We start from the raw sequence: 24,886 nt of genomic DNA, 5'->3' as shown, positions 1-24,886 counted from the left end.
CATGAGAGATCTTTATCTGATAGTTTTACTCTATTATACATTATGTATTTTACTTTAACCACTGTTCTTTTTATCTTTTTCATGTTCACCACTTGGAGTTGCATTTGAGGTATAACTTGTGAGTCCTACACTATTTCTGATTTGATTTCATAGCATTAACCTATTTGTACCACTTGTTAAGAAATGCACTTGTTCACTAAATATGTGCTGCTATATAAACCAACCCCCCTGGTGGACACACCCACAAAGGTATTTAGAGGCTATCTATATTGTTAAGTCATGGGTAAACCCCTTGTAACTAGAATAGTATGTGTGCAATATTTTACTGTTGAGGAGCTTTCCAGTTTTCCCCAGCTGACCCATGTTGCTCAAGTAACTTTGAGAGAATGAGCAGCTGGCCAATCAGGCTCCCTGGTTATTTTGGTCACTGCATGCTTTTGGAGATAAAGCAGACAGTGACTGGCAGAACTGTGTACGTCTGCCACACAGTCTTGAGGCTCACATCGTCTACGCATCTTGACTGAGATATCAACTTAATTCACTTTTAATTTCTCTCACATAAATAGGAACAAGCAAGAGAAAGGATGGAAGCCAGCAACAATGAGGTAAGTACAGTTGTGTTTGGAAATGTAATATTTATCTTAAAAGTTGCTGGAATATAGTACAGAGGGAACTGTGGGCATCTCTGAGTGAACTTTATGATTGATGATCCTTTATATCCTGTGTTTCTTACTTAAGTGAAGTAGTTTAAACCTTATTTTAGAGCTTTGAGAGGGGGGATAATAATAGAGTTGTATCTGTTCGGTCAGTAGAACAGATGGCAACGAAGTTCGTCATGTCTCTAGTTATTTTAAACACCATCAAGAGTTTCTATTACCAACACATCACACTCACTTGACCTACATCAACACTTGTTTTAAAACGCTAAAGTTAATTTTGTCAGAATCCTATAAGTATTGAACATGTATAGTAATTTTAATGTGTTCATAAAGCCACAGTCCGTCTACTACCAAACATACAACATAACAGTTTCAAGGGTAAAAAAAAAAAGAAAAAGAAAGGTATTGCCTTGATTGCGTTAGCTTGTCCTTAATTTTACTTTATCTGACAGTTCTTGTACCATTCTCTTTTGCAGGCGGGAAAGAAAGCAGAAGATAAAGCTCACACTCTAAATATAAGTACGACACCAGATACCCATGCAAAGCTCACAGCAATGGATTCCCAGTCACCCCGCCAAGTTATTGTCAGAGGTATGCAATCATCTTATCACTGTGCACTGTGTAAATATTATTCTACTGACTATGCAGTATGCAATTATAAAGACTATTTTCTGTCTAAGAACAATATGTTTCAATTAAAAAATAGAGATATCATACAAATATTATATAATTAAAAGGATTCTCCATAGCAAGCCCTATCTAATGTTCTTTTTATCTGATGTTTTTTTTCCCCTTACACCAGGTCAGGCTGCCACAGAGAATGGAGGACACAACCTTAACGTCCAATCTGATCCTGCTACAGATTTGGAAAATGCCATTAAACCAAAACTCCAAATAACTTTTAGCACATTTACTGTCCAAAATCGTCAAGATCTGAAAGTAGAGATTCCAGTGGTTGGACACCCAAAGCCAAAGGTTGAATGGAAAAGAGATGGTCAGGCAGTTAGAGAAACGTCAAGGCTGGAGGTCTCAAATACATCATCTTTAACAGTTCTTCACATCAGGCATGGTGCCAGGGAGCACTCTGGCCAGTACTCTATCACAGCAAGCAACTGTGCAGGAAAATATACAGGAGAGATCACTGTGGTCGTTCTTGAAAAGCCAGACCCACCCACAGGGCCTGTGAGGATTGATGAGATCAGTTCTGACTATGTTACCATCTCATGGGAGCCACCAGAATACACAGGAGGCTGTCAGCTAGACAACTACATAGTGGAGAAACGGGAAACTACAAGTATAGAATGGCAGACTGTGTCAGCAACGACAGTAAGAAACACAATCAAAGTCACCAAACTGAAGACAGGAAGTGAGTACCAATTCAGGGTGTTTGCTGAAAATAGATATGGAAAGAGTACTGCAATCACCTCTCCAATTGTGACTGCACAATATCCTTTCAGTGTGCCCACTGCTCCTGGCACCCCCTTTGCGTCCACAGTGACAAAGTACAGCATGGTGGTTGAATGGGAGCCTCCTGCCAAAGATGGAGGCAGCCCCATCATTGGCTATCACCTTGAACGCAAAGAGAAGAACAGCATTCTATGGACCAAGCTAAACAAACTTGTTATACCCGAGGCTCGCTTCAAGACAAGTGGACTGGAGGAAGGCATTGAGTATGAATTCAGAGTCTTTGCTGAGAATATTGCTGGACTTAGCCCATCTAGCAAGGTATCTGAATGCTATGTGGCAAGAGACCGCTGTGATCCCCCTGGTAAACCTGAAGCTGTTGTCATTACTAGAGAAAACATCACACTTCAGTGGGCAAAACCCAAGTATGATGGTGGAAGCACCATTACAGGCTACGTTGTTGAAAAGAAGGAGCTCCCAGATAACAGATGGATGAAGGCAAACTTCACCAATGTTATTGAGAATGAGTTCACAGTCACGGGTCTGATAGGAGGTGACAGTTATGAGTTTAGAGTAACTGCAAAAAATGGTGCTGGTGTTTGGAGCGCGCCTTCAGAAAGTGTAACCATCATCGCTCAGGATGTTATTGAAGGACCCACAGCCTTTATTGATCCTAAGTTCAAGAGTACGACTATCGTTCAGGCTGGTGAGACATTCGTTATTGATGCTGACTATTTTGGGAAGCCCCTGCCTGAAGTAACATGGATGAAGGATGGAAAAGAAATTGACAAAGTTACACCGAGAATGGAGGTCAAAAATACCCTCACACATTCAACTTTGACTGTCAGGGACTGTACACGGGCGGATGGGGGACACTTTCTCTTCAGCCTCAGTAATATTGGTGGAACTACATCCATCCCAGTTATTGTGAAGGTGCTGGATAGACCTGGTCCTCCAGATGGATCTCTGAAGGTGAAAGTTGTTAGTGCAGAGAAATGTAATCTTCACTGGAACCCCCCTGTGAATGATGGTGGTGCCAGTGTTTCCCACTTCATTATTGAGAAAAGGGAGACCAGTCGTGTTACATGGACAGCAGTTGACTCTCATGTTGAAGCTGTCAGTTACAAAGTGACAAAACTGGTGCCTGGTAAAGAATATATATTCCGAATTGCTGCCGTGAACAAATTTGGTGTTGGTGAATTTCTGGAATCAGAGCCATTCATTGCACAAAATCCTTTCACAACACCAAGCGCACCTTCGACCCCTGTAGCCAGCACTGTGACTGGCGACTCTGTGCTGCTAACATGGGAAAGGCCTGAGACTGATGGAGGCTCAGAGATTGATGGCTACATCCTGGAGAAACGTGACAAAGAGGGTGTCAGATGGACCAAATGCAACAAGAGAAGACTTAACGACTTGCGTTTCCGATGCACAGGACTCACTGAGGGACATTACTATCAGTTTAGAGTGTTGGCAGAAAATGCTGCTGGTGTGGGTACACCCAGTGAGCCAAGCGAGTATATAAAAGTATGTGATGCTACTTACCCACCCGGTCCACCTACCAACCCCAAAGTGACAGATTATTCTAGCAGTAGTGTGTCTCTTACATGGTCAAAGCCCATCTATGATGGGGGGGCACCCATCAGTGGATTTGTAGTTGAGATGAAAGAAGCAGCAGAGGATGACTGGATGACATGCTCTCCTAGCACAGGTGTAGTGGACACAAACTACACAGTGAAAAGACTGAGGGAAAATGCAGGGTACAACTTTCGTATACGTGCAATGAACGCTGCTGGAATTGGAGAGCATGTGGACCTACCAGGGTCTGTTGTGGCTGCTGAAAAACTGGAGGCACCCGAAATTGAGTTGGACTCTACATTGAGGAAGATTGTCAGTGTCCGAGCCTGTTCCACGTTACGTCTCTTGGTCACCATCAGAGGAAGGCCAGAGCCTGAGGTTAAATGGTCGAAGGAAGGTGGCACCATCAGCGAGCGCGCTCAAATTGAGGTATCAAGCTCCCACACAGTATTATTGATTGAAAATGTCAACAGAAACGACACAGGAAAATATGTGCTGACTGCTGAGAACTACAGTGGTTCAAAATCAGCCTTCATCAATGTGAGAGTACTGGACTCTCCCAGTGCACCAACAAATCTAGAGGTTAAGGATGTGAAGAAAGACTCTGTGACAATCTCCTGGGACGCACCTCTCATTGACGGAGGGGCAAAGATTTCACACTACATCGTAGAAAAGCGAGAGGAAGCTAGGATGGCGTTCACAAGCGTCTGTAGCAACTGTTTGAGAAACTCATACAAGATTGACAATCTCCAGGAAGGATGCTTCTATAATTTTCGTGTCCTGGCTGTAAATGAGTTTGGCACTGGCCTGCCAGCAGAGACCACTGAGGCTATTAAAGTGTCTGAAGCTCCTCTACCTCCTGGCAAAATCTCAGTCAGTGATGTTACTGGCAATAGTGGAAAACTCTCTTGGGAGAAGCCTGACCATGATGGAGGAAGCAAAATCACATGTTATATTGTAGAAATGCAGACTAAGGGAGATGATACATGGACAATATGTTCAGAAAGTAGAGCACTGGAAGTAACTATTAATGGGCTGGTTAAAGGAAAGGAGTATTTGTTTAGAGTGAGTGCTGTGAACGAAAAGGGAAAAAGTGAACCAAAGTACCTTTTGGCACCTGTTAGAGTAAATGATACCGGTGCTGGTCCCATTATCAATTTGCTTTGCAACACATTCAATGTGAAGGCAGGAAATGACTTAAAGATTGAGGTTCCATTCAAGGCTCTTCCACCGCCAACCGTAGTCTGGAACAAAGATGGCAGCTTGCTAAAAGAGACAAGCAGGGTAAATACGCATGTATCTGACACATCATCTCAGATCACTATCAAAGATGCAACCAGAATAGACGCTGGCATGTATGAGGTGACCCTGACCAACTCTGGTGGAACCACATCGGCGGAAATCTTCGTTAATGTTGTTGAAAGACCTGGACCACCAAGTGACCTCAGTGTGGATGAAGTGAGTGTTGACTTTGTGTCTTTGTCATGGCAGCCCCCACATTACACTGGCGGATGTGAAATTAGTAATTATGTAGTTGAGAAGAGAGATACAGGCAGCACAATATGGCAGACTGTATCAGCCACAGTGGCCAGAACATCAATCAAAATTTCCCGCCTGACTCAGGGCACTGAATATCAGTTCCGTATTGCTGCAGAGAATCGCTATGGAAAAAGCTATTTCGTTGAGTCTGAACCTGTTGTTGCTCAGTATCCCTTCAAGCCCCCTGGACAACCAACGGACCTCAGAATTCTGAATGCCTCAAAGTCTGTAATGATGGTTGTATGGAACAAACCAGACGGTGATGGTGGCAGCCCTGTCACTGGTTACCATATTGAATGCAAAGATCAAAGCAGTATTTTGTGGACTAAGTTAAACAAGAGCCCAGTGACTGAGAACCAATTCAAGGTAACAAGTGTTGAAGAAGGTCTGATATACGAATTCCGGGTCTGTGCTGAGAATATGGCTGGTATTGGACCATGCAGTAAGGCCTCTGAGCCTGTGGCAGCGAGAGACCAGTGCGATCCTCCACGCAATCTGACAGTCACCAATATAACTAACAGCTCAGTTTCCCTCTCATGGGACAAACCAGAATATGATGGTGGGGCTAAAATAACTGGGTACATTGTTGAGCGTAAGGAGCTACCAGATGGTTGCTGGCTTAAATGTAACTTCACCAATTTACTGGACACCTTCTTGGAAGTGACTGGCCTCACAGAGGATGAGGAGTATGATTTTCGTGTGATTGCAAAGAATTCTGCTGAGCTCTTCAGTGCCCCTTCTGAAACCACAGGACCTGTTACAGTACAGCATGATGTGGAGCCACCCAGAATTATCTTGGAAGACAAATTTAAACAAGCTGTGGTTGTCAAAGCAGGAGACCTCCTAAGAATAGATGCCGATATCTCTGGACGACCCAACCCTACAGTGTTTTGGTTGAAAAATGGTAGAAATATTGCCTCCAAGGGAAGGGTTGAAATAACTGCGACAAATTTGCATACCTCTTTACTTATCAGAGAATGTGTTAGGAAGGACTCTGGACAGTATACTCTGACTCTACAGAATACAGGTGGTACCATGTCTAAGACAATCACCTGCAAGATCCTGGACAGGCCAGGCCCACCTGCTGGACCTATGGAAGTGTCTGGACTTTCAGCAGAGAAATGTACCCTGTCATGGGGACCCCCACCTGAGACTGGCGGTGCTGAAATCATGTACTATATTGTTGAGAAGTGTGAAACCAGTCGTGTTGCTTGGATCGTTGTGTACGGAGACATGATGGCAACTACGTGCAAAATAACCAAGCTGATTAAAGGCAATGAATACCTGTTTAGGGTTAGGGCAGTGAACAAGTATGGTGAAGGTGAGACTCTGGAAAGTGAACCTATCAAAGCTATGGATCCCTTTACTATCCCATCTGCTCCAACGGATGTTGAAGTCACAAGTGCAACCAGCGACACTATGACTGTCTGCTGGAAGAGACCTGCCACTGACGGTGGCAGCCGCATCAGTGGTTACATTATAGAGAAGAGGGAGAAGCAGGGTGTACGCTGGGTTCGTGTCAATAAGAAACCAGTCTATGACCTACGTGTCAAAGCCTCCTGCCTGCAAGAGGGATGCGAGTATGAATTCAGAGTTTTTGCTGAGAATGCCGCCGGGCTCAGTGAACCCAGTCTCCCTTGTCCACTCACTCTGGCAGAGGATCCAAAGTTTCTACCTTCCCCTCCTGCAAAACCCACTATAATCGATTCATCCAAGTCATCCATCACACTGTCATGGAACAAGCCGTTGTTTGACGGTGGAGCACCAATCACTGGATACAAAGTTGAATTAAGAATGTCAACAGTAGATGAGTGGTCTGTTGGTGTCCATAACACAGATAAAACAGTGGTCACAGTTAATGGACTCAAATCAGGGAATGAATATGTGTTTATTGTCAGATCCATAAACAAGATTGGCATCAGCGATCCCAGTCCAGAAACAGATCCTCATGTGGCCATGGATAGAGAGGAGGAGCCCAGGTTTGATGTTACTGCCGAGATGAGGAAGACCTTGCTTGTAAAAGATGGAAGCTCCTTCACTTTGACTGTGCCTTTCACAGGCAGACCTGCTCCGAGCGTGACATGGGACAAAGCAGATGTCGATCTGAGAGTGAGAGGATTGATCAGCACCAGCAGATCTGTGACCTCTATCACAGTGGAAGGTGCAACACGGGATGACTCTGGCAAATACATAGTCAAACTGCAAAACGATGCAGGATCTGCCTCTTTGACGCTGAATGTGAGGGTTTTGGATTCACCTGGTCCCCCATCTCATGTAGCAGTGAGAGATGTGACCAAGAACTCTGCCACTGTTTTCTGGGATATCCCTGAGAATGAGGGAGGAGCCCCTGTCAAGAACTACCATGTGGATATACGGGACATCAGCAGGAAAGGGTGGACAAGAATCACTGACAAATGCCGCCGACTGTCCCACAAGGTGTCTGACCTGGAGGAGGGAGGAATCTACTTCTTCAGAGTCACCGCTGAGAACGAGTACGGGATCGGTGTTCCAGCTGAGACCAAGGAGGGAACGAAAATGACAGGTGTGTGAAGAATAAGCAAATAAGCATTGTATTGTGTAAAAGGGTTAAAATAAACAAATTATTCTGATGAGATTAGAAAAGCTTTAGGATAAATACTAGATATATTTAGCTCTTAAACTTCATTTACTTTTTGAATATTACTGTATTTCTTGAATAGAAAGGAATTCTGTTTTTGTCCATGTTAATTTGTTTGTTTGGGTTCATTTCAGATACAGACTGGGAGACAAATCAAGGAGCTTAGCTTGTTTCCTTCCCAGGGATGAAGTTATCAACTCCTTATCTTCCTGTCAGGATCATCATCTAGTTCTCATCTCCATCAAGAATTGTTCAGAAAAATCAGTTAGCAAATTCTTTGTGAAAAAACATATTACCAGAAGCTGCAGTTTTATAGATATATTGTTACTTAAAAAAACAAACAAAAAAAAACCACATTTGTATACTGGTAGGCTTTATTAATGACTCGCATTTCAACATAGAAGAAAAATGTAGTGATGCAGTTTTGTTTGTAACAAATAACAGAAAAAAATGATGCTGTTTGCTGCATATTTACAATACAATGAACATGATTATAGCAGTTATTCGTATTTTATTTTGGATTCCTATAGGAAGCGACGTACTGTTTACATTTAATAGGATTAAGACGGTCCTTAAGAATACAAACATGACAAGATTAATGGATCAATTAACACGAACTGAACAAACTATAAACTGGATCTGAAACAAGTATTTCAACAGAGTCCCCCTTTTAGTGGGAATGGTAATCTTTGCATTTCATTCTGACTTAAGAAAATAATCTGAATAAAATAAAATAATGGTTTTAGCTGGGGTCAAACAGCACCACAATGCTTAATTTATAAGGGTATCTTGTGTCACATTTTATCGTTATCAAAATGTTAACCATAGAATAAGATATTGCACTTGACAATATATAATATTATGACTAATTGTTCAGGCCTAATGAAAGCAAACCAACTGAAAAGAGACAATCATGTAATTTTTTCATCTATCATATTCATATTTCTTGATTTCTTTTTTTAAATAATAGGCTTTTGTTACACAGTTACACCATTAGAATGACTCCAGGGGATGACTACTTTCATTATGTATTTAAAAAGTTGTATTTTGAAATAAAAAAAATTTTAAATGTCATTTTTGTCATATATTTCAGTTATATATACATTCCTACATTTCTTTCTATACATGACTGTGGGAGCCATTTGCTCTGTGGTATTTGGAATATAAAAACAACTGATTCAAAAAAATATGTTGCCAAACTGGTGGCCAAACAGGCAGTATTTTGCTCAAATAACCTATTGTTTTATTGTTTTTACATCTCAAGGTGTATTGTTTTCTGTAAAGACCAGGTACATATAAATTGATGTTTCCATAGAGTGAAGATTTGGTAAACTTCTCGCCAGAATCAGAAGCAGCCATTTTGAACCACAGGTGCTGATTTGTCCAGTTAACAATTGATTTGGTGAAAGTTGTTTTCCCAGAACATTTTTAACAACTTTTGCTATCATAAATTGAAGCTGCCTATTTCTAAAAAAAAAAAAAAAAAAAAAAGTGGTGGGGACACATCCCCAGTGTCCCTAAAGTACAGTGACATGATAAAGTCAAAACTACACCTTCCATCAGCTCCTCCACCTGTTGCCTGTCGACCGTTTGAAACCGTTAGCCTGTTCGTGACGTCATGCTAACCGTACGTAGCTAGGGAAAGAGACTGCAGCTGCCAGATACCGGAAGTAGGCGATGCATAACCAAGTAGTTGTCTCGTAGTTCGGTGGGACATTGTTTACAACAGAAAAAGTACATTAAAAGAGTCGAAAGTTCCGAGATGGGCACCACGGCAAGTCAACTGGGGAAGGATATGCTCTCAGAATACCAAGTAAGTCCCCAAAGTAAAGTCAAAGTTAAGAAAAGCAGTTGTTATATCGATTACCGAGTGGCTAAAGTTGGGAGCGGTTGTTGTTAACGTTACGACTCGTAATAGTAACCGACGATAACGTAATGGCCGTCTCAGCCTGACATGTACTTAACTAAAGGAACCTGCTAAAGTCATGTCATACGAATTTCATTTGGTGTCTGTGTTTGTAGTGTTTCCTGTCACGTTGAAGTAAACATAATGTTGATGGCAGCTACGTTGAAGTGCCCCTTGTCACCAAGAAGCTAATCTTGCTAATATTTATGATAGTCAAATCTGAAAAACAAACAAAAAAATAATATCGTTTCAGGTTAATCTGTGAGACTGCTGTCATTCTATTAATGATCACTTGTATTCATTTAGGAGCTGACCTTCTTGACAAAGCAGGAAATTCTTCTGTGAGTGATCATGACACAGTATAAATATGTTTCCAGTGTTTTTTTTTTTTTTTTGTTGAAGCGTTGTAATGGATGTAGCACTACGTATTGATCCGTAATATCTGTTTTAGTGCTCACAAGAGATTTGCTGAGCTGCTCACGAGAGAAGAGAAAGACCGTCCTAATATCAGAGTACCAATGGAGAGGATCCTCACTCTGCCAGAGCTCAAGGTGAAAAGCTTTTTGGTAGTAAATAAGAAGAATTTGTAATGTTATGTAGTCTGACTAGTAGTTGTTCTTACTGTGTATGACAAGGAGTGTCCTGCGCCCTGTGCGTTCTTGAGGACGCGCTCACAGTATTGATAAACTGCACTGACCCTTGCACTTGTTCTTGTCACAGTCCAACCCGTTCAGGAAAAGAATCTGCCATGTGTTCTCAACGTCGGAGCAGAAAGATGGAAGCCTCACATTTGAAGACTTTCTGGACCTCTTGAGTGCCTTCAGCGACTCTGCTACTCTGGAAATCAAATCCCACTATGCATTCCGTATATTTGGTAAATAAGTTATTCAAGCTGGTGATGAATAATACATGGAAGGTACTCAAGCTGTGTTATAACTGTACTGGTGTTTTCAGACTTTGACGATGATGGAACTCTTGACTGCGGCGATCTGGAGAAGCTGGTGAACTGCCTGACTGGTGAGACAGATGACACGAGACTGACAACCGAAGAAATGAGACAGCTCATCAACAATGTAGGTTCACTGCAGTGTCAGTATAGGAAGGAACACTGAATGGTTGTAACATCTTGTGGTTGCACCGGTGTGTGAATGGGCTAAACAGGTTATTTCCTTTGTTTTTGTAGATTCTTGAAGAGTCAGACATTGACAAGGATGGAACCGTGAACCTCTCTGAGTTTCAGCATGTCATTTCAAGATCGCCGGATTTTGTCAGGTGACTATAAATTGAATTACTTTTATCACCAATATATACTTTGTACTCATTGCAATTTAGTTAACTCTTTAACACTTGGTTCTGTTTGGATTTCAGTTCCTTCAAGATTGTGTTGTGAAGACCTCTGGCAGGCCGTGGAAATGCATCCCCCTTTAACTCTCATGTGGCGTTTCATTTTAATTTACAAATATTTTAGATTTTTGCCTTAAATTATATAAACCTGTGGATTTTACTGCCTTAACTGTTTTATGTATCGTTTGTTAAACGTGAAACCTGTGATTTTTTTCTATGCAGAAAATAAATATATTTCCAAAAACCTTTTAAAAAAACAGATACATCAGAACAACTTATACATATATATTACAAAATATATTTAATCCAGTTGTATTTGTTGTGATCATTTACACTTCCTGGTATGGTGTCCAAGGCCCAGTGTTCATGTTGATCAAAGGGATTTCATGGTATTTTTAAGCTACTTCCTTGACAACAGCAACAAAAGTGTTCCACGCCCCGCACACAACATCAACCACACTCAGCTGCTGCTCCCTGAAGAACTCCACGCGCTGGGGCTCATCTGAGCTGGTTAGAGACCTCTGTCCTAGTTGGCCGTAGTTACCTGAAATCGTAGCAAATGTCAAGTTCAAAATTAACTATCATCATGTGCTAAGATTGGCTATTAACTTAACTGGCACTGGAAACATGCTACTAACAGGAAACACATTTGACTGAAGTTAAACTAATTAAAAATAAGTCGAACTACTAATTCAAACTTACCCCAGCCCCAAGTGTAGAGGTCGCCTGTGGCTGAAATGAGATAAAGATGTTCATAACTATACTGTACATGGACAGATGACACATCAAGTGTAAGACTGACTTCTGAATGGTTTCCAAATGTTTTTGGAATTACGAAGTATGTAGGAGCAAATCGTCAGAGCTCAAGGTGCAATGTAATGACAAAGCACTATGTCTCAGTTTGTATGCACAGTGGATGAAATGGTCCATACTTCTTCAGTGAAGCTGCAGTAGGTTCAGCACTGAAAGTAAACAGTATGTGATCTGGGCCGCAGCCCTATTGTCAAGTGAGGTTTCTTACTTGTTACTGCGGCGGTGTGACGGGAGCCACAGCTGACTGTCTTGATTTCACATGACGGAGTGATGTCCAGCAGAGCGGGGAACGCCTGGATCGATATGAAAACCTCTTCCTGTTTCTCTCCCTCTGGTGGTTCCTCAGTGAGAGACGTGCAGGGATCAGGATCCTGGCACCGTGCTCCTGTTCAGTGCAGTCAATGATGCAGTTCACACTACTTCAATAACTAACAGTAATTAATTACTTTAAGCACACATTGGCTTGTTCATCCATTAACAATATAAAGCATTTCCCCGGTATTTTGTGAATTTGCCAAGAGACACCCAGCTATAGTTCACCCAGTGTGATGGGGCATTTAGTTTATGGTGCTCAAAGTGCCAAAAACTTTATCGGAAAACCTGACAGTGTTGTCTCCTCTCAGACATGGCCAAGTCCTGATGGTAGAGTAATGGTGAACATTAGGTATGGGTAGATTATGTTGCTAAGAGTTATCAACTTGGCAACCATCCTTTGTAGATACTGTGAACATGGAAAATATATTTGGATTGATTGAAGAAGAAAAATCAGTTTGTGTTTTTTTTTTAACCAAATGTCCCTTCACTGTGATACAAAAATACATAATTTGTGATAAACTAAATAACACATCTACCTGCTTGTGGGCTGCGTTGCTGCTGTGGTGCTTTCCTCAGACCTCGTGACGGAAGTCCGAGCTGGCCGCTTTCATTCCATCCCCACACATAAAGGTCGCCCCCATCTGAAGAAAAAAGGTAATTTGAGGTTTTTATTTCTTTTTCGTTTTTCACTTCCAACATCTTGTGTGACACTCACCACTAATGCAGACAGAGTGCCAGCCTCCTGTAGCGACACCGCTCATGGGCATCCCCCACAGTGCCTCCACTGTCCTGGGCTCCTCCTCAGAGGAGAGGCCTCCGTGCCCCAGCTGACCATGGCTGTCGAATGTGCAAAGAAAAAATATCAAAATATTGCTCAGATTCACAATAAGGGATAAAATGATTGTTAGGTGTACCTGCCCAGTCCCCAGGTGTACACAGCTCCAGATTCACTGAGAAGGATGGCATGTCCTGCACTCAGTGCCAGACTCTTGGCCTTCAGGTGTGGTGATAAGGAGCGGTAGAAGGGAGGTTTTGTGGCTATGTAACCTCCAGGGACCAGAGGGAGATCCAAAGACGGTCCTGGAAAGTAGCAGGGAGTGAAATGTATTAGCTAAATTCTCACATCATACTTGTAAAAGCTGTCAAATGAGATAAAGTTACACTACCAGAGCTCTCAGGTGTTATTTCCATGCTCCATGAAGGAGTATTTTCTTCCTTCTGCACATCCCAGCACTCAATCCTGTCTGGGAAAGCGAGGGTGAGGTATGACTCACTGATGGAGGCATCTTTACAGCCCCTGGTGTCTTTCACTGAAACACCACTGGACTCATTACTGGCTGACAGGAAACCTGCCAGACACACACAGCTGTCACCTGACAGAGAGCAAAGTTATTACTCGACTTCATACCTAAAATAACATATCACACACCTTCAAGTGGAGGAGGTACAGCTGTTCTCAGGTAGACCCACCATCCAAATGCAAGGATGCTCTCCGACTCCAACTTGCTCTGATTTGACACACAGTCTTCACGCAGCACTCATCTCTAGCTAGCTCGGTGGGGCTAATCACCTTCAACTCGTCAGCACCATCGCTACACTCGCCTTTAATTAACTTCTCATTGAGATAAATCTGTCCAAACGCGTTGAAACCAAACCCGTACCACCGCATTTAAACACTTCTGTTCGGCCTCTCATAGAAACGCAGCTGAGCGGTGCAGCGCAGTTGTGCCGCAAAGTTTCAACGCTTAGCAACGGGCTACACTGCGCATGCGCTCCAGCATTGGGGCGCAAGTCTTTTTTTTTTTTTTTTCTCAATTATTGAATTTATTTTAAGAACATATATACACACACACACACACACACACACACACACATATATATACTCAACAGTATGAACGACGTGCATACATTTTTAAATAAAAAGTATAAAATATGAAATCAAAAATCGAATGAAAATGTATTAAAAATATTTGAAGAAATAATACAAAAGAAAGTATTATCAATTTTTTGGAACACGTCCTTGTATTTGTTAAATCAGCAGAGGCAACAACATAGAGTATATAGAAACTTTATTTTTCTGCCCATGTGCTCAGATCAAAATTAAGAAATTACCAACCTTACAATTAAGACACTCAGAATGTAGTGGCATGATAATAATAGTGACTATAATAAACGTTGAACACAAAAAGAGCACAATCATGTGAATGAAATGTTTGTGTTTTTGGTGTGTGGTCCTTTAGGGGCAAAATATCAGAATGAATATAGTAGTGTATAAAATTGAAAATAAAGATAATGTATTTTGGAGAAATAAAAAAAAAAAACCTAACCAGGGAATGTCAATGTTTAGTAAAGAATGTATAGAGAGGCCTCCAGGTGGAACATACACTGGAGGAGTGTGGAGGTTCATGAACACACAGTATAATTAAGATAAATACAATCAGTGGAAAAAGCAATATGAATAAACAATCAGTGTTCACGTGTCACAACACCTTCCTGTGATTATCAGCTGGTTTACATTTACTACCTCTCTTCAATAATTATTTTATTGCTCATCACAGTTTTTACATGAAACACATGAACATTTCAGGATTTGCTTGTTTCCTGCTGGAGTGAAATGGCGTCACTGGTCCCACATAATACTCAAAGCACTTTAACGTTGCCAGGAGGCACATCCACATGCTGCAGCTGTGTTTTCAGGGTTCCGTTCCCTTGCTGTTTTCACTCCCTTCCCTGCTCTGAATTACGCCGTACTCCACAGCCTTGTCCAGACAGTTCTGAGCAACCTTAGAAACAGCTTCCGGCGTCCCCTCTCCTCCCTTCGCCAAGACGGACAGAATCTCAAGAGCTTCACTCTCCATGAGCGTCTCAGCCAGACTTTTCTCTGCCTGCATCATGTTCTGAACTATGACCACTCCACGATGACGCAGGTCAGTTATTTCACTGAGCAACAGCGCCTGTACAATCTCTAGCCAGTGGGTTGTCTGGGAAGAGAGGATAACAGAGAGTCATGTAGGAACAAATAGAAAAATTAATCCCTGTAGCGTGTGACAGAGCTGAGCTGATGGATGGGTGCTTACCGTTCCAGGGATGCGGGCGCAGAGCTCAGGCTGCTCGGCTGTCAGCATGGCCAGAGTTCCTGCAGCAGCTTTCCGCAGCCTCTCGTCCTCCTCTCCGCTGTAGAGCACGAGCAGCTTCAGGCGATCATTCCCTGTGGCCAGATACAGCTTCTGCACCTGAGGATGCACCAAACACCCAGCTCTTTTAACTCCCAACCTTTAAACCTGTTTGCACCTTTTCAATCATTTATAAATAAATGTCTCACCTCCGTGCTTAAAACCAAATTACACATGCACTCTGTGGCAGAAGCTCGGACCAGGTCGTGCTCCTCAAACATGTAGCCTTCAATTTTTGGGACTGCCTTCTCCTTTATGATCTTTTGTCTGCGAAACAGAGAAGATACTCTAAAAATTGATACAAAACTGGGATGTCAAAATAAAAGATGCATTAGGAAACAAATATGAGAGAAAGAAAAGACTGGAGTAAAACAAAAATATTTTTTGTAAAACAAAAGAACTAAACTCGGGTCTGCTTTCTGCAAACAAGTCTAAATACTTTAATTCAATGTTCCTGTAACATGTAATCTTAGAAAACACTTCCCCCTAGTGGCCAACCTTAGTCTCTCACTGATGCCAGCCAGGTTGGTCAGAGCCATCAGTGCCTCGAAGTTCTGCAGCAGGGTGCATTCAAGACTCAGAAGACTGACGAGGGGGCGCACGGTCTCATAGATCTGACAACAAAAGGAGTGAGCGACAAGGTTAGACAGGAGAAGATCTTAGTGGGTTCTCCTTGTTTGTTTCGTCTATTTTTAATGTCAATATTGTGTATTGTACTGTTGTTAATATCAATATTTGCCCTTACCTCACGACTGTATTTTTGGTTTATTTGTACCGCTGCTACGATGAACTAATTTCCCCTCGAGGATAAATAAAGTTATCTATCTATCTATCTATCTATCTATCTATTTTCTAAAACTGAAAAAAAACTGAAGCTTTTTACAGAATGCAACTCTCACCCTTTCTCCTGGAAATGCAATCTCTGGGTTAGATGTGATGGTGATCTTTGCCAGGGCTTGAGCTGCTTTGATTTTACCAATGTCTGTGTTGTCAGATGCCAGGGGGATCAAAGCCTGAGGAGGAGAACGATAAACATAAATCATGTGAAGCTCCTGAAGCATGGTTGCTATTTCAGTGTGTGAGGCTATACTCATGGTGCTCTACCTTTCCTCCACCCTGTGCCACCACTGTGCCTCTGTCTTCCTGTCGTTCCACCAAAGCCAAGAAAACCCTGTCGTGACAAATCGCATTAAGAGGAAAATCTACAGAGACAGAGAGACCAGTGAGTGAAAAAGACTTACTGCCGTTTTCCTACCTGGCGATACACTCCCTACAGGCCTCTGTGAGGGCAGGGCTCTCCTGTTTGACCATACACACCAATGCCGACACCACACCAGCCTCCAGCAGCTTCACCAGTCTTTTCTCTACATAGGAAGGTGCATCCTGCCACAAGAAAAGACAGACAGGTTCATTTAAAGCTGCAAAGTAGTAGAGATGGTGTGTAATATCAAAAGGATTGTTGTGCATGAAAAAAGGAGCTGTTTAATGGTACCTTGGGGTGCTCCTCCGGCACGTGTTGCTTTGCATACTTGGCCAGCTCCACCATCTGAGGGTCTGGTTTCTCCACATCGTAGCTGTTGGTGCAGTTCACCAATGTGGAGCCCACAGCAAACAGCACTGTCTTATCCTCAGACTGCAGGAACACAAATTGAAATGAAACAAGGTTGTTAAAGCCAAACGTTCAATCTTACAAAACCGTTGCATGTGTGCATTTTCATGGTGGTGGTTTCAAATGTATATCACAGTAACCACTAAGTATTAAAAAAAAAACTACAATCATCAATCAAACCTTTGCTAGCTCACACATGGCCAGGAGAGCGTTCTTGTCTTGCACCAAGTCCTCCTTAACATCAGCATCAAAGGTGAGGTAGGCGAGTCCTTCCACAGACCACCGGCGGGACGTTGGGGGCAGAGACTCATTACACAGCCACCTAAAAGAGGCAAAGATACAGCTCATTTCAAATCTGATAAACCACTCCTTATCATCTGTTTTTGGATCAGGTTTAATTAGGCTTGATGCATTTTTCTAAATCTATACTCAGGTTGAAGAATCAACACAGGCATACATACTTCCTACACTGCTTGGCGAGCTTTAGCGTGGATCCCTCTGCAAACTGCTTCATGCTGAAATCCGTCCCTCCTGCTGATCCAAGCTTGCACAAACCCTGTGTAATAACCACCAGAAACCATAGTTGACTTATCCTTATTTAGAAATATTTATTTTGCCCAACTGTCTAAAATAAATAAATTGGCTTTTCCTGCAGTACTTACCACCAAGGCTCTCACACGTATCCTGTCATTCTCGCTCTTCTTGTAGAGGTCTTTCAGGAGTGCCACACCGTTGGCTGTGATGAAGGAGGCTCTCTTGGCCTTGCCTGCAGCATGGATGAGAGCCTCCACCGCTACCTGCTGGTGTATTACATCTTTGGACGCACACAAGGAGATGACTGCATCGATCATCCCTGACATTTCCAGAGTTCTGTTGCCCACGTCACTCGGTCCTTGGAGGAGCACCGATACCGTTTGGATGGCTCGCAGCTTGGCATCCAAGCCAGAGCGACTAAAGTTTGCCCTTTACAGAAAAACATTAGTTTGAAAATTAGTGAGAAAAACTTCATTTTGACTTTCGGCTTCTAATGATGTAGTAAAGAGCAGTTTTTCAGTCAACTCACTGTACGTATTCTTCACACAGTTTGTTAAAGTTCTCCCTCTCTTTGTCGCTCTTCAGGTCATCGTAGAGTTTGCTAAGCAAGACAGAGCAGCTCATGTGGGAGTTGTCTGTAAGAGGTGGTCCCTCTGAGAGCTCGGCGACAGTCCCCGCCACTTCCAGGATTTTCTTCAGTCCTGTGGGAAGACAAGCGGTTAATTAATCTGTCTGTAAGCAGTGTCAGATAAAACTAGTGACAGGATGTCTGAAATGGGCTTGGAATAGCTGATAATCGGATTGTACTACCGTGGAGCAGCCATGGAAGTACAATTATACTTACAAAACTGAAACAGGAATGTTCAGAGGAAAGCTGATGTCTATTTTATATCCATCAGTGCATAAAAGTTGTGTGCAGGTGTGTTTCCTTACCCTGGTCAATCACCCATAACGTGAGGGAGTTATCTGGGTTTTTCAAAGACTTGCGGGGAACTTGCTTCACAAGGAGGTTGATGGCGCCGTCTCTGCCCACACCCGACACATTAGATGCTGGCATCATTTCCAAGAGGTGTCGCAACATCGAACGCAACTCCTTGGAGGGTTCTGTTTGAAATTCATACATTCAATTACTGTTGAAAGAACGTGACAGAAAGCTGATACACACAGAAAAAGGATGTGTTATTGATCGACTTTCATGTGGAGCCAACTCCAATATAAACACGATCAGAGGCCAAGCTCACCAGGAAGTATGGCTTCATCTTTCCCTCTGATCTCTCTCTTCATACCCTCTGTCAGAGCCTCAAACATCACCTGCAGCAGGTGGCAGGCAGCCAGAGACACAGCGGAGGCTCCTGCTCCCATTACTGCACACAGCTGCTCCATTCCCAGCTCATTCACTATAGCCATAGTCTGGGAGTAAAAAGCAGCAAAGCAATTGAGAAGTGTTACTAGAAAGAATAATCAGTGTCCTGACAGGCATGGATGTAAATAAACACTCTATATAAACTGTGCTACAACAGACTGAACAATGTTTGGAAACTGAAATGTGGAGAAATAATACTTTCTGTTGTATCTATGCTCTCCAGGAAAGAAAATACAAGCTTGCATTCTTGTTAAAAAAAGAATAACTTACTCTGGACTGATGGCCAGTGCACAACCCAACCAGGGTCCTCAGTGCAGAAAGGACAACATCCTCCTGCTTCGACTGAAGAAGTCTCTGAATCAGCTTCACTCCATCGTTACGGAAGATCTGCTCAGCTCCTGCGTCTTCTCGAGATAATACCACTAGATTCTGAGCAGCCTGAAATTGAATAAATGAGGACGTTATTTTACAGAAAGATCAAGATACATTAACATGTTAAGAGGGAAAAAACAGCAGTCTATTATGATCCTGCCACCATCTTGAGCCATCCTTACCTTTTGTCGATCCGAGTCATTTGCAGATCCATCTAAGAGGAGGGAGAACATTTGCTGCACACGAGCATCTGTGGAGTTTTGCTGCAAGGACTACAGAGTGAAGAGGGAAAATAATAATGAGGGAACTATTTTGAAATACTTAACAAAGCTCCATGACCTTCATCCATTTTATAAAAAAAAGTAGACATCACCTTCTGCTGGATGTGTGCTCCCAGCTGTCTGAGCAGATCCTGGAAGGCTTTGTTTTTAGGTTCCAGCTGGGCACACCTCTGAGCGTCCAGAAAGGCCTGGTCAAGCCGACCGAGTTTCTGGAAAGCCTGAGCTCTTCGAAACCTGGCTTTCACGTCACCTGGGTCTGTATCGAGAGCTGAGGAGCGACAGACATGAGACGTTAAACTGCACATACAACCATTAATCTTACTCCAGTTAGGGTGACAGTTCATGCAACAGCACAGCAGTAGTGGTGCATGATATACGTCTTATCCTCAGGTGTGCAGAAACTACAGTTTTAAAAATACAGAAATATGAAATTATCTTAGCTTTTCCGTATCAGCCATGAAACACAGGCAATTATCGCTTCTCTGTATCGGCTGAAGAAAATTCATCATGCATCACTACATAATAGTTTACTTTTTAAATGAAAATTCAGAATTTCTTTTCAATAGCTTCTGTATCATGTGACCCAGTGACTCCAAATCTATGCTGAATTGTATTACTAAATGGAACAATTAAGACACATCTCTTTTTTAATACATTTTACAGCTTCTTCCATTTTATATTCTACATATTTTTTATCACTACACAGGTCACATAGGACACACAAACATAGCCAAGGGGTTGTAGCAAACTGTACAACATGTTTTTACAGTTTTAAGAAGCACAATATGTGTATGTAACTAAAATTACAAAATATTCACATAAAATAGAAAAAAAGCAGCACTCAATAGAGGTGTGTCTTATTTGTCCCATTTAGTAATACAATTCGGCATTGGTTTGGAGTCACTGGGTCACATGACATGGAAGCCATTGAAAAGAATGCTGAATTTTCATATTAAAGATTCATATGAATTAGAAGCAGCAGAAAAATGCGATCAGAAGAGGAGTGCCTTATTTGTCGCATTAATTAATAGAATTCGCCATTGGTTTGGAGTCACTGAGTCACATGACATGGAAGCTATTGTAAAAACAAACTTCTGAATTTTCATAATAAATACTGGGTGTCCGCTGGGTGTCTCCGGAGTGAATGCCTGTCAAATATCTAACCTAAAAATGACTTAAACATGGGATGTAGAAGTAGACTTGGGTGTTTAGGTGTTGTGTGCCTTAATTGAAACCACTTAGGTTTGTACTCAGTGATCCATGAACATCCCATACTGATCCCACCTTTGGATGCATCAGCCTCTGCCTTGCTGTACTCCTCCAGTTTCAGGTAGCACGCTGAGCGGTTGCGGTACAAAACAGCACTGTCTGCCTGTCTGTCACTCAGCTTTAATGCTTTGGTGTAACAGCAGAGAGCACCCTGCATGTCTCCTGCCTTGAAGAGGGTGTTCCCCTCCTCCTTCAGGGCTGCAGGGTCCTGGGTTGAAGAGGAAAAAAGTAGGCAACAAGGGGTTCAGGATGACAGGAATGAAATCTGCTAAGCTAAAAAGAAAGGCTATGTCGCTAACTGCCGATATCTTACCTTGTCTTTTTCATTCCCGCTCATCTTCCGGGTGCTACGAACAACACAGCGTTACTAAATGCGGGATATATGTAGTTTAATTTCACTCTACTTGGTCACAAACACCGCTAACTTCAGCTAAACATGTCACATCTTGCTGTGCTTCCGGGTATCCGGAGCATGTTGATGACGTTTCGTTACCAGCCACGCCCCCTCCCCCCACTCACGCTCCATGACCATAAAAGGAAGAGAGGCACCGGAGCGCTTCGCTCCCATCTCTGCTTTATTTGGTTATATTCTCATCCTGTGGCTTTTCTCAGTGCTCACAGACAGAGAGGGTTTTATCAGGCTGCTGGTGTAATTAAAGAACAGGTTCATAAATGCAGCAGGTCAAAGTTGTAGATGCATTCAGCTGTGGTTTAATGTTTCAGGTGGTCCAAATGTTGAGATGATGGTAAAACCTCAGGAATGTGTGTTTTTGGTACCATTTTCACTTGTGAGGACGTGTGCCCAACTCCATTTATAACAGCCTTTTTAAAGCTGATGTTTGGCGATTTTTTTTTTTTATATTAAAATACGTGTTAAATAGCTCTATATTCCAGTAATCACTACCATAATTTGGTTAGCAGGATCCTACTGTTTACTGTGTCTTGTGATTCGCCAACATCTCCACGTTCATATGGCCATGTGCAGAGGAGGGAGGGGATTGTTAAGTGCAAAACAGACAGGACATTAGCTAAAACAACAAAACAATCGCTAACAGCAGCTTTAACATGTACAATTGCTGACTCGATGGCTAAGAAAATGCTTTGTCAATGAATTATTACAGTTAATAGCTGCACACATTGATGGTTGAGAAACTCATGAGCATCTATTGATTGATACCAATTTTCGCATACATTTAATTTCAACCTAGGAGGAATAATGCAGCATTTCTTAGGATATGTTAAGCATTAAAGAATAAAGGAACTCACTACAACTGTAAGATATGTGCTTGCTCCAATGAAGTGCCAGTACAACAAAAGTATGATTGTGTACCTTCAGTGGGTTTATAGGGGCACATATACTGTTTTGTATATATGCAAATAGAGTCACTATGTCACTTTTTTGAGCAGAAGTAAAAAAAAATGACCCATTGAACTCTGGGCCTTTATGAGTGATTTTTAGCAGCGCATTCACAACAGTGTCTTCTTTCAGGTCAAAACTAAAGAAGGAAGTGTCCTGGTATGTTGTTTCCAGCATTGGTCACCTGGGAACTCTCGTTTACCGGGACAGCCGAGCACCATTGTGTTGTTTCCTCTGTTGCCATGGAGACAAGGTGGTTCCCTTTGGGCATTGCATTCAGGTACCCCTGTTAAGACTCTCACATTACCCTGGCAGCTTTGTGACTTTAGAAGAACATCCAGTGTAGACAGTATATATTTCCTAAGGGGTGGGCTTGCTGTGAGGGCTCGTATATACCAGATCCACAGGAGATCCATGAGACTCAGCGACAGCCACAGGGACCAACGGGGAGAAGAGCCCCGGTGTTAAAATCAAAACCAGCTGAGCAAACATTGGTTCCTTATCACGACTTTGTTGTGTAAGAGATTATGCTTTCAGAGCAGAACTCTGTCATTACTGCCGTACATTCTGGTAGCCTTAAGCCTGAAATAACCCATTTAGAATGGTTTTGCAGATCCACTGAAAGGTTAGCAGTCTCTTGTGACTGGAGCAAAACCAAAACAACACCATCTGCTCCTGTCATGTCCCACACAATCTTCTAATTAATTATTGAAGTGTCAGCCTAGTTCCTGTTTCCATAAACACACAAGAGTTCCTGAATGAGCTATTAAAAGAACACACAACTATGGGACTCACCTGCAAGGCATCATCGGGCCTACGTGGCCCTCACTGGGCTTCTCAGGTGTCGTTTACCTGAACAATGGTGTTCGATTCTCTGCAGCAGCAAGACTGGTTTTCAGCTTTGCTGCTGTAGCCACAGAATACAAAGCACTGCTTTAGCCCATTTGATAGCCCCTCTATAATGGCATTATAAAAGTTAATGGTGGCATAATTTAACGTCTCACAAAATTTTAAAGCTCTGCGTCTCTCACACCAAACAGTAAAAATGTTAAAAAATAAGCGGTGCCCCAGACAGACCTAACCTCCATCATGATTATAACAAGTTACAATCCTACTCTAATTGGACTACTAGACATATTCAGTATCATCCATGGGACTGCACAAATCGTTATCCAAATTTCCCATAAATTAGAGGGGAATGTTTTCACTCAAAAGCTGCCTCTGCAGCTGCCTGCTGGGAGCACAAGAGGTGGGATGTTTTCTGTTATCTTCTGGATGCTTCACTGGATGCTCCACTCTCACACAAACACATTAATAGGAAAGCTGGTTAAACTTGATATGTTAAAACTGATATATATTAGGGTCGCTAATTCACATGCACATAGCAGGATATCGACTCTTTATTAGTCATTTTCTTTTAATTTATTAATACCTTCTTCTGCATGGCCATATTCTTCAATTAGGTCATTAACTAATTGCTTTTTTCCATCAATAACCCCATAATGAATGCTTACTGATGGTAAGTAAAGTATTTGTTTTTCATTATTTACAATCTTCAGTGTCTTAGCTCACAAATAAGAATCATACTAACTCAAAAATCCCAGCTCATGCACTGCAAGACTCCAGCATCCACTTATTTACTGCATAAAGTATTGACGTTTCAAGTGATACTGCTCTTCATCAGACACTAGTCATTACTAGACATAAGCCTGATGTATAGCAGTATTGCCAGGAACATCTCTACCACAGTTCATTAAGCAAGTGGATATTGGAGCCATGCAGTGTGTGAGTGTGTTTTATTTTGTCTTGTTTATTTCATGTTTTGCTCATTTTCAACTGAGCACCTGCTTTTTATCTGGGTGTGATGTGTTCCTGTGTAACAAAACACAAATGTACAAGTGTTATATTGTCCAGATAACTCCTCTCTTAAGTCTTTCTAACTCTTGCTTTTAACTTAAAGATTTATAGAGCCTGTGTGGGTTAATACGTGTCAAACTACTACTGAATTACTGAGTGAGACATCACTTCAGAATGTGGAAAATATTCAGAGACAAGCAGTGTTATTGACACCACTTACACTTGTAGTTTTGCATTCTGTCGCATAGGAATGGACCAAATTTATGAAGTGCAATGGAGAGTGACTTCATTTGTAGTACACCATGTAAAGCCCATACTGTGTAATTAATGTACAACAACTTAATCAGAAGCTCACTGAGGCAAAACTCTCGAGTTGGTCGAGTAGTTGTAGAACACGGTCATGCTGAATAAGGCGGATATAATAAGTGCTTTGAAAAAAAAAAGTGTTGCCAGAAAGTTTCAGAAAAAGAAGAGTCTTGTAAGCACAGAAGAAAATGTAGAGTAGTTCACTTGCCTTTAATAGAGCATTTGTTTAATCATGCCCACACTTATGTAATCTCTGGACGTCTGTATTTTTAGGCTGTGTCTGGTTTATCAGAACAGATGAACAAACCAGATGCAGTTGTGACCCACTATCGCGGGTACAGCCCACACAGTGTAATAGGCTATGTGATTCTTCTCGCTCGTAGACTGATTATTCTGCAGTGGAAACAAAAACAGCCACCCACGTACGATACTGTAAGTTTGCAGCGTGTATTTCCAGAGACAATGCACCAGTTAGCGGGGATGATTTACAGCCCTCATTGTGAATTTAGTCCAGAAGGGCTATTCATCTTGTAAATGAATTGCCCTTTAACAGTAATGAGGTGTATCATTACAGTATGGCACTATTCTGT

General features: G+C 42.1%; 4 protein-coding genes across 6 annotated transcripts; 2 read left to right on the top strand and 2 right to left on the bottom strand.

The window, feature by feature from the left end:
- Positions 1-478: 478 nt before the first annotated feature.
- Positions 479-8,137, top strand: LOC119024868 (titin-like). The gene is made up of 4 exons (XM_037108051.1): positions 479-605; positions 1,136-1,250; positions 1,462-7,722; positions 7,932-8,137. Exons 1-4 carry the CDS (start codon positions 585-587, stop codon positions 7,961-7,963), a joined length of 6,429 nt encoding a protein of 2,142 aa, XP_036963946.1. The 5' UTR covers positions 479-584; the 3' UTR covers positions 7,964-8,137.
- A 1,307-nt stretch (positions 8,138-9,444) lies between these two features.
- LOC119024870 (calcium and integrin-binding protein 1-like) lies at positions 9,445-11,292 on the top strand. Its single transcript, XM_037108056.1, has 7 exons — positions 9,445-9,610; positions 10,010-10,044; positions 10,155-10,254; positions 10,424-10,577; positions 10,658-10,776; positions 10,887-10,975; positions 11,072-11,292. The coding sequence occupies exons 1-7, from the start codon at positions 9,560-9,562 to the stop codon at positions 11,091-11,093; spliced, it is 570 nt and encodes a 189-aa protein (XP_036963951.1). The 5' UTR covers positions 9,445-9,559; the 3' UTR covers positions 11,094-11,292.
- A 39-nt stretch (positions 11,293-11,331) lies between these two features.
- Positions 11,332-13,947, bottom strand: LOC119024869 (RCC1 domain-containing protein 1-like). Of its 3 annotated transcripts, XM_037108054.1 has the most exons (9): positions 13,646-13,947; positions 13,342-13,548; positions 13,090-13,255; positions 12,891-13,012; positions 12,716-12,816; positions 12,461-12,496; positions 12,069-12,245; positions 11,750-11,779; positions 11,479-11,591 (listed from the first exon to the last, which is right to left on the bottom strand). In XM_037108054.1, the coding sequence occupies exons 1-7, from the start codon at positions 13,842-13,844 to the stop codon at positions 12,072-12,074; spliced, it is 1,005 nt and encodes a 334-aa protein (XP_036963949.1). In that variant the 5' UTR covers positions 13,845-13,947; the 3' UTR covers positions 11,479-11,591; positions 11,750-11,779; positions 12,069-12,071. The 3 variants fall into 3 exon arrangements, with proteins under 3 accessions (XP_036963948.1, XP_036963949.1, XP_036963950.1); XM_037108053.1 differs by lacking the exon at positions 12,461-12,496 and having other exon boundaries at positions 11,332-11,591; positions 12,712-12,816; positions 13,646-13,946; XM_037108055.1 differs by lacking the exon at positions 12,461-12,496 and having other exon boundaries at positions 13,646-13,946.
- Positions 13,948-14,227: 280 nt separating this feature from the next.
- unc45a (unc-45 myosin chaperone A) lies at positions 14,228-21,251 on the bottom strand. Its single transcript, XM_037108303.1, has 19 exons — positions 21,090-21,251; positions 20,792-20,984; positions 19,600-19,775; positions 19,409-19,498; positions 19,125-19,292; positions 18,733-18,901; positions 18,425-18,595; positions 18,021-18,192; positions 17,620-17,920; positions 17,419-17,513; positions 17,138-17,279; positions 16,841-16,981; positions 16,604-16,731; positions 16,453-16,519; positions 16,248-16,361; positions 15,847-15,962; positions 15,498-15,615; positions 15,253-15,408; positions 14,228-15,156 (listed from the first exon to the last, which is right to left on the bottom strand). Exons 1-19 carry the CDS (start codon positions 21,111-21,113, stop codon positions 14,869-14,871), a joined length of 2,829 nt encoding a protein of 942 aa, XP_036964198.1. The 5' UTR covers positions 21,114-21,251; the 3' UTR covers positions 14,228-14,868.
- Between the last annotated feature and the right edge of the window lie 3,635 nt (positions 21,252-24,886).

This window comes from Acanthopagrus latus, chromosome 8, assembly GCF_904848185.1.
Source record: "Acanthopagrus latus isolate v.2019 chromosome 8, fAcaLat1.1, whole genome shotgun sequence".
Taxonomy (NCBI): domain Eukaryota; kingdom Metazoa; phylum Chordata; class Actinopteri; order Spariformes; family Sparidae; genus Acanthopagrus; species Acanthopagrus latus.
The sequence above is the reverse complement of the archived record's forward strand: the minus strand, read 5'-3'. Positions and strand labels throughout refer to the sequence as shown.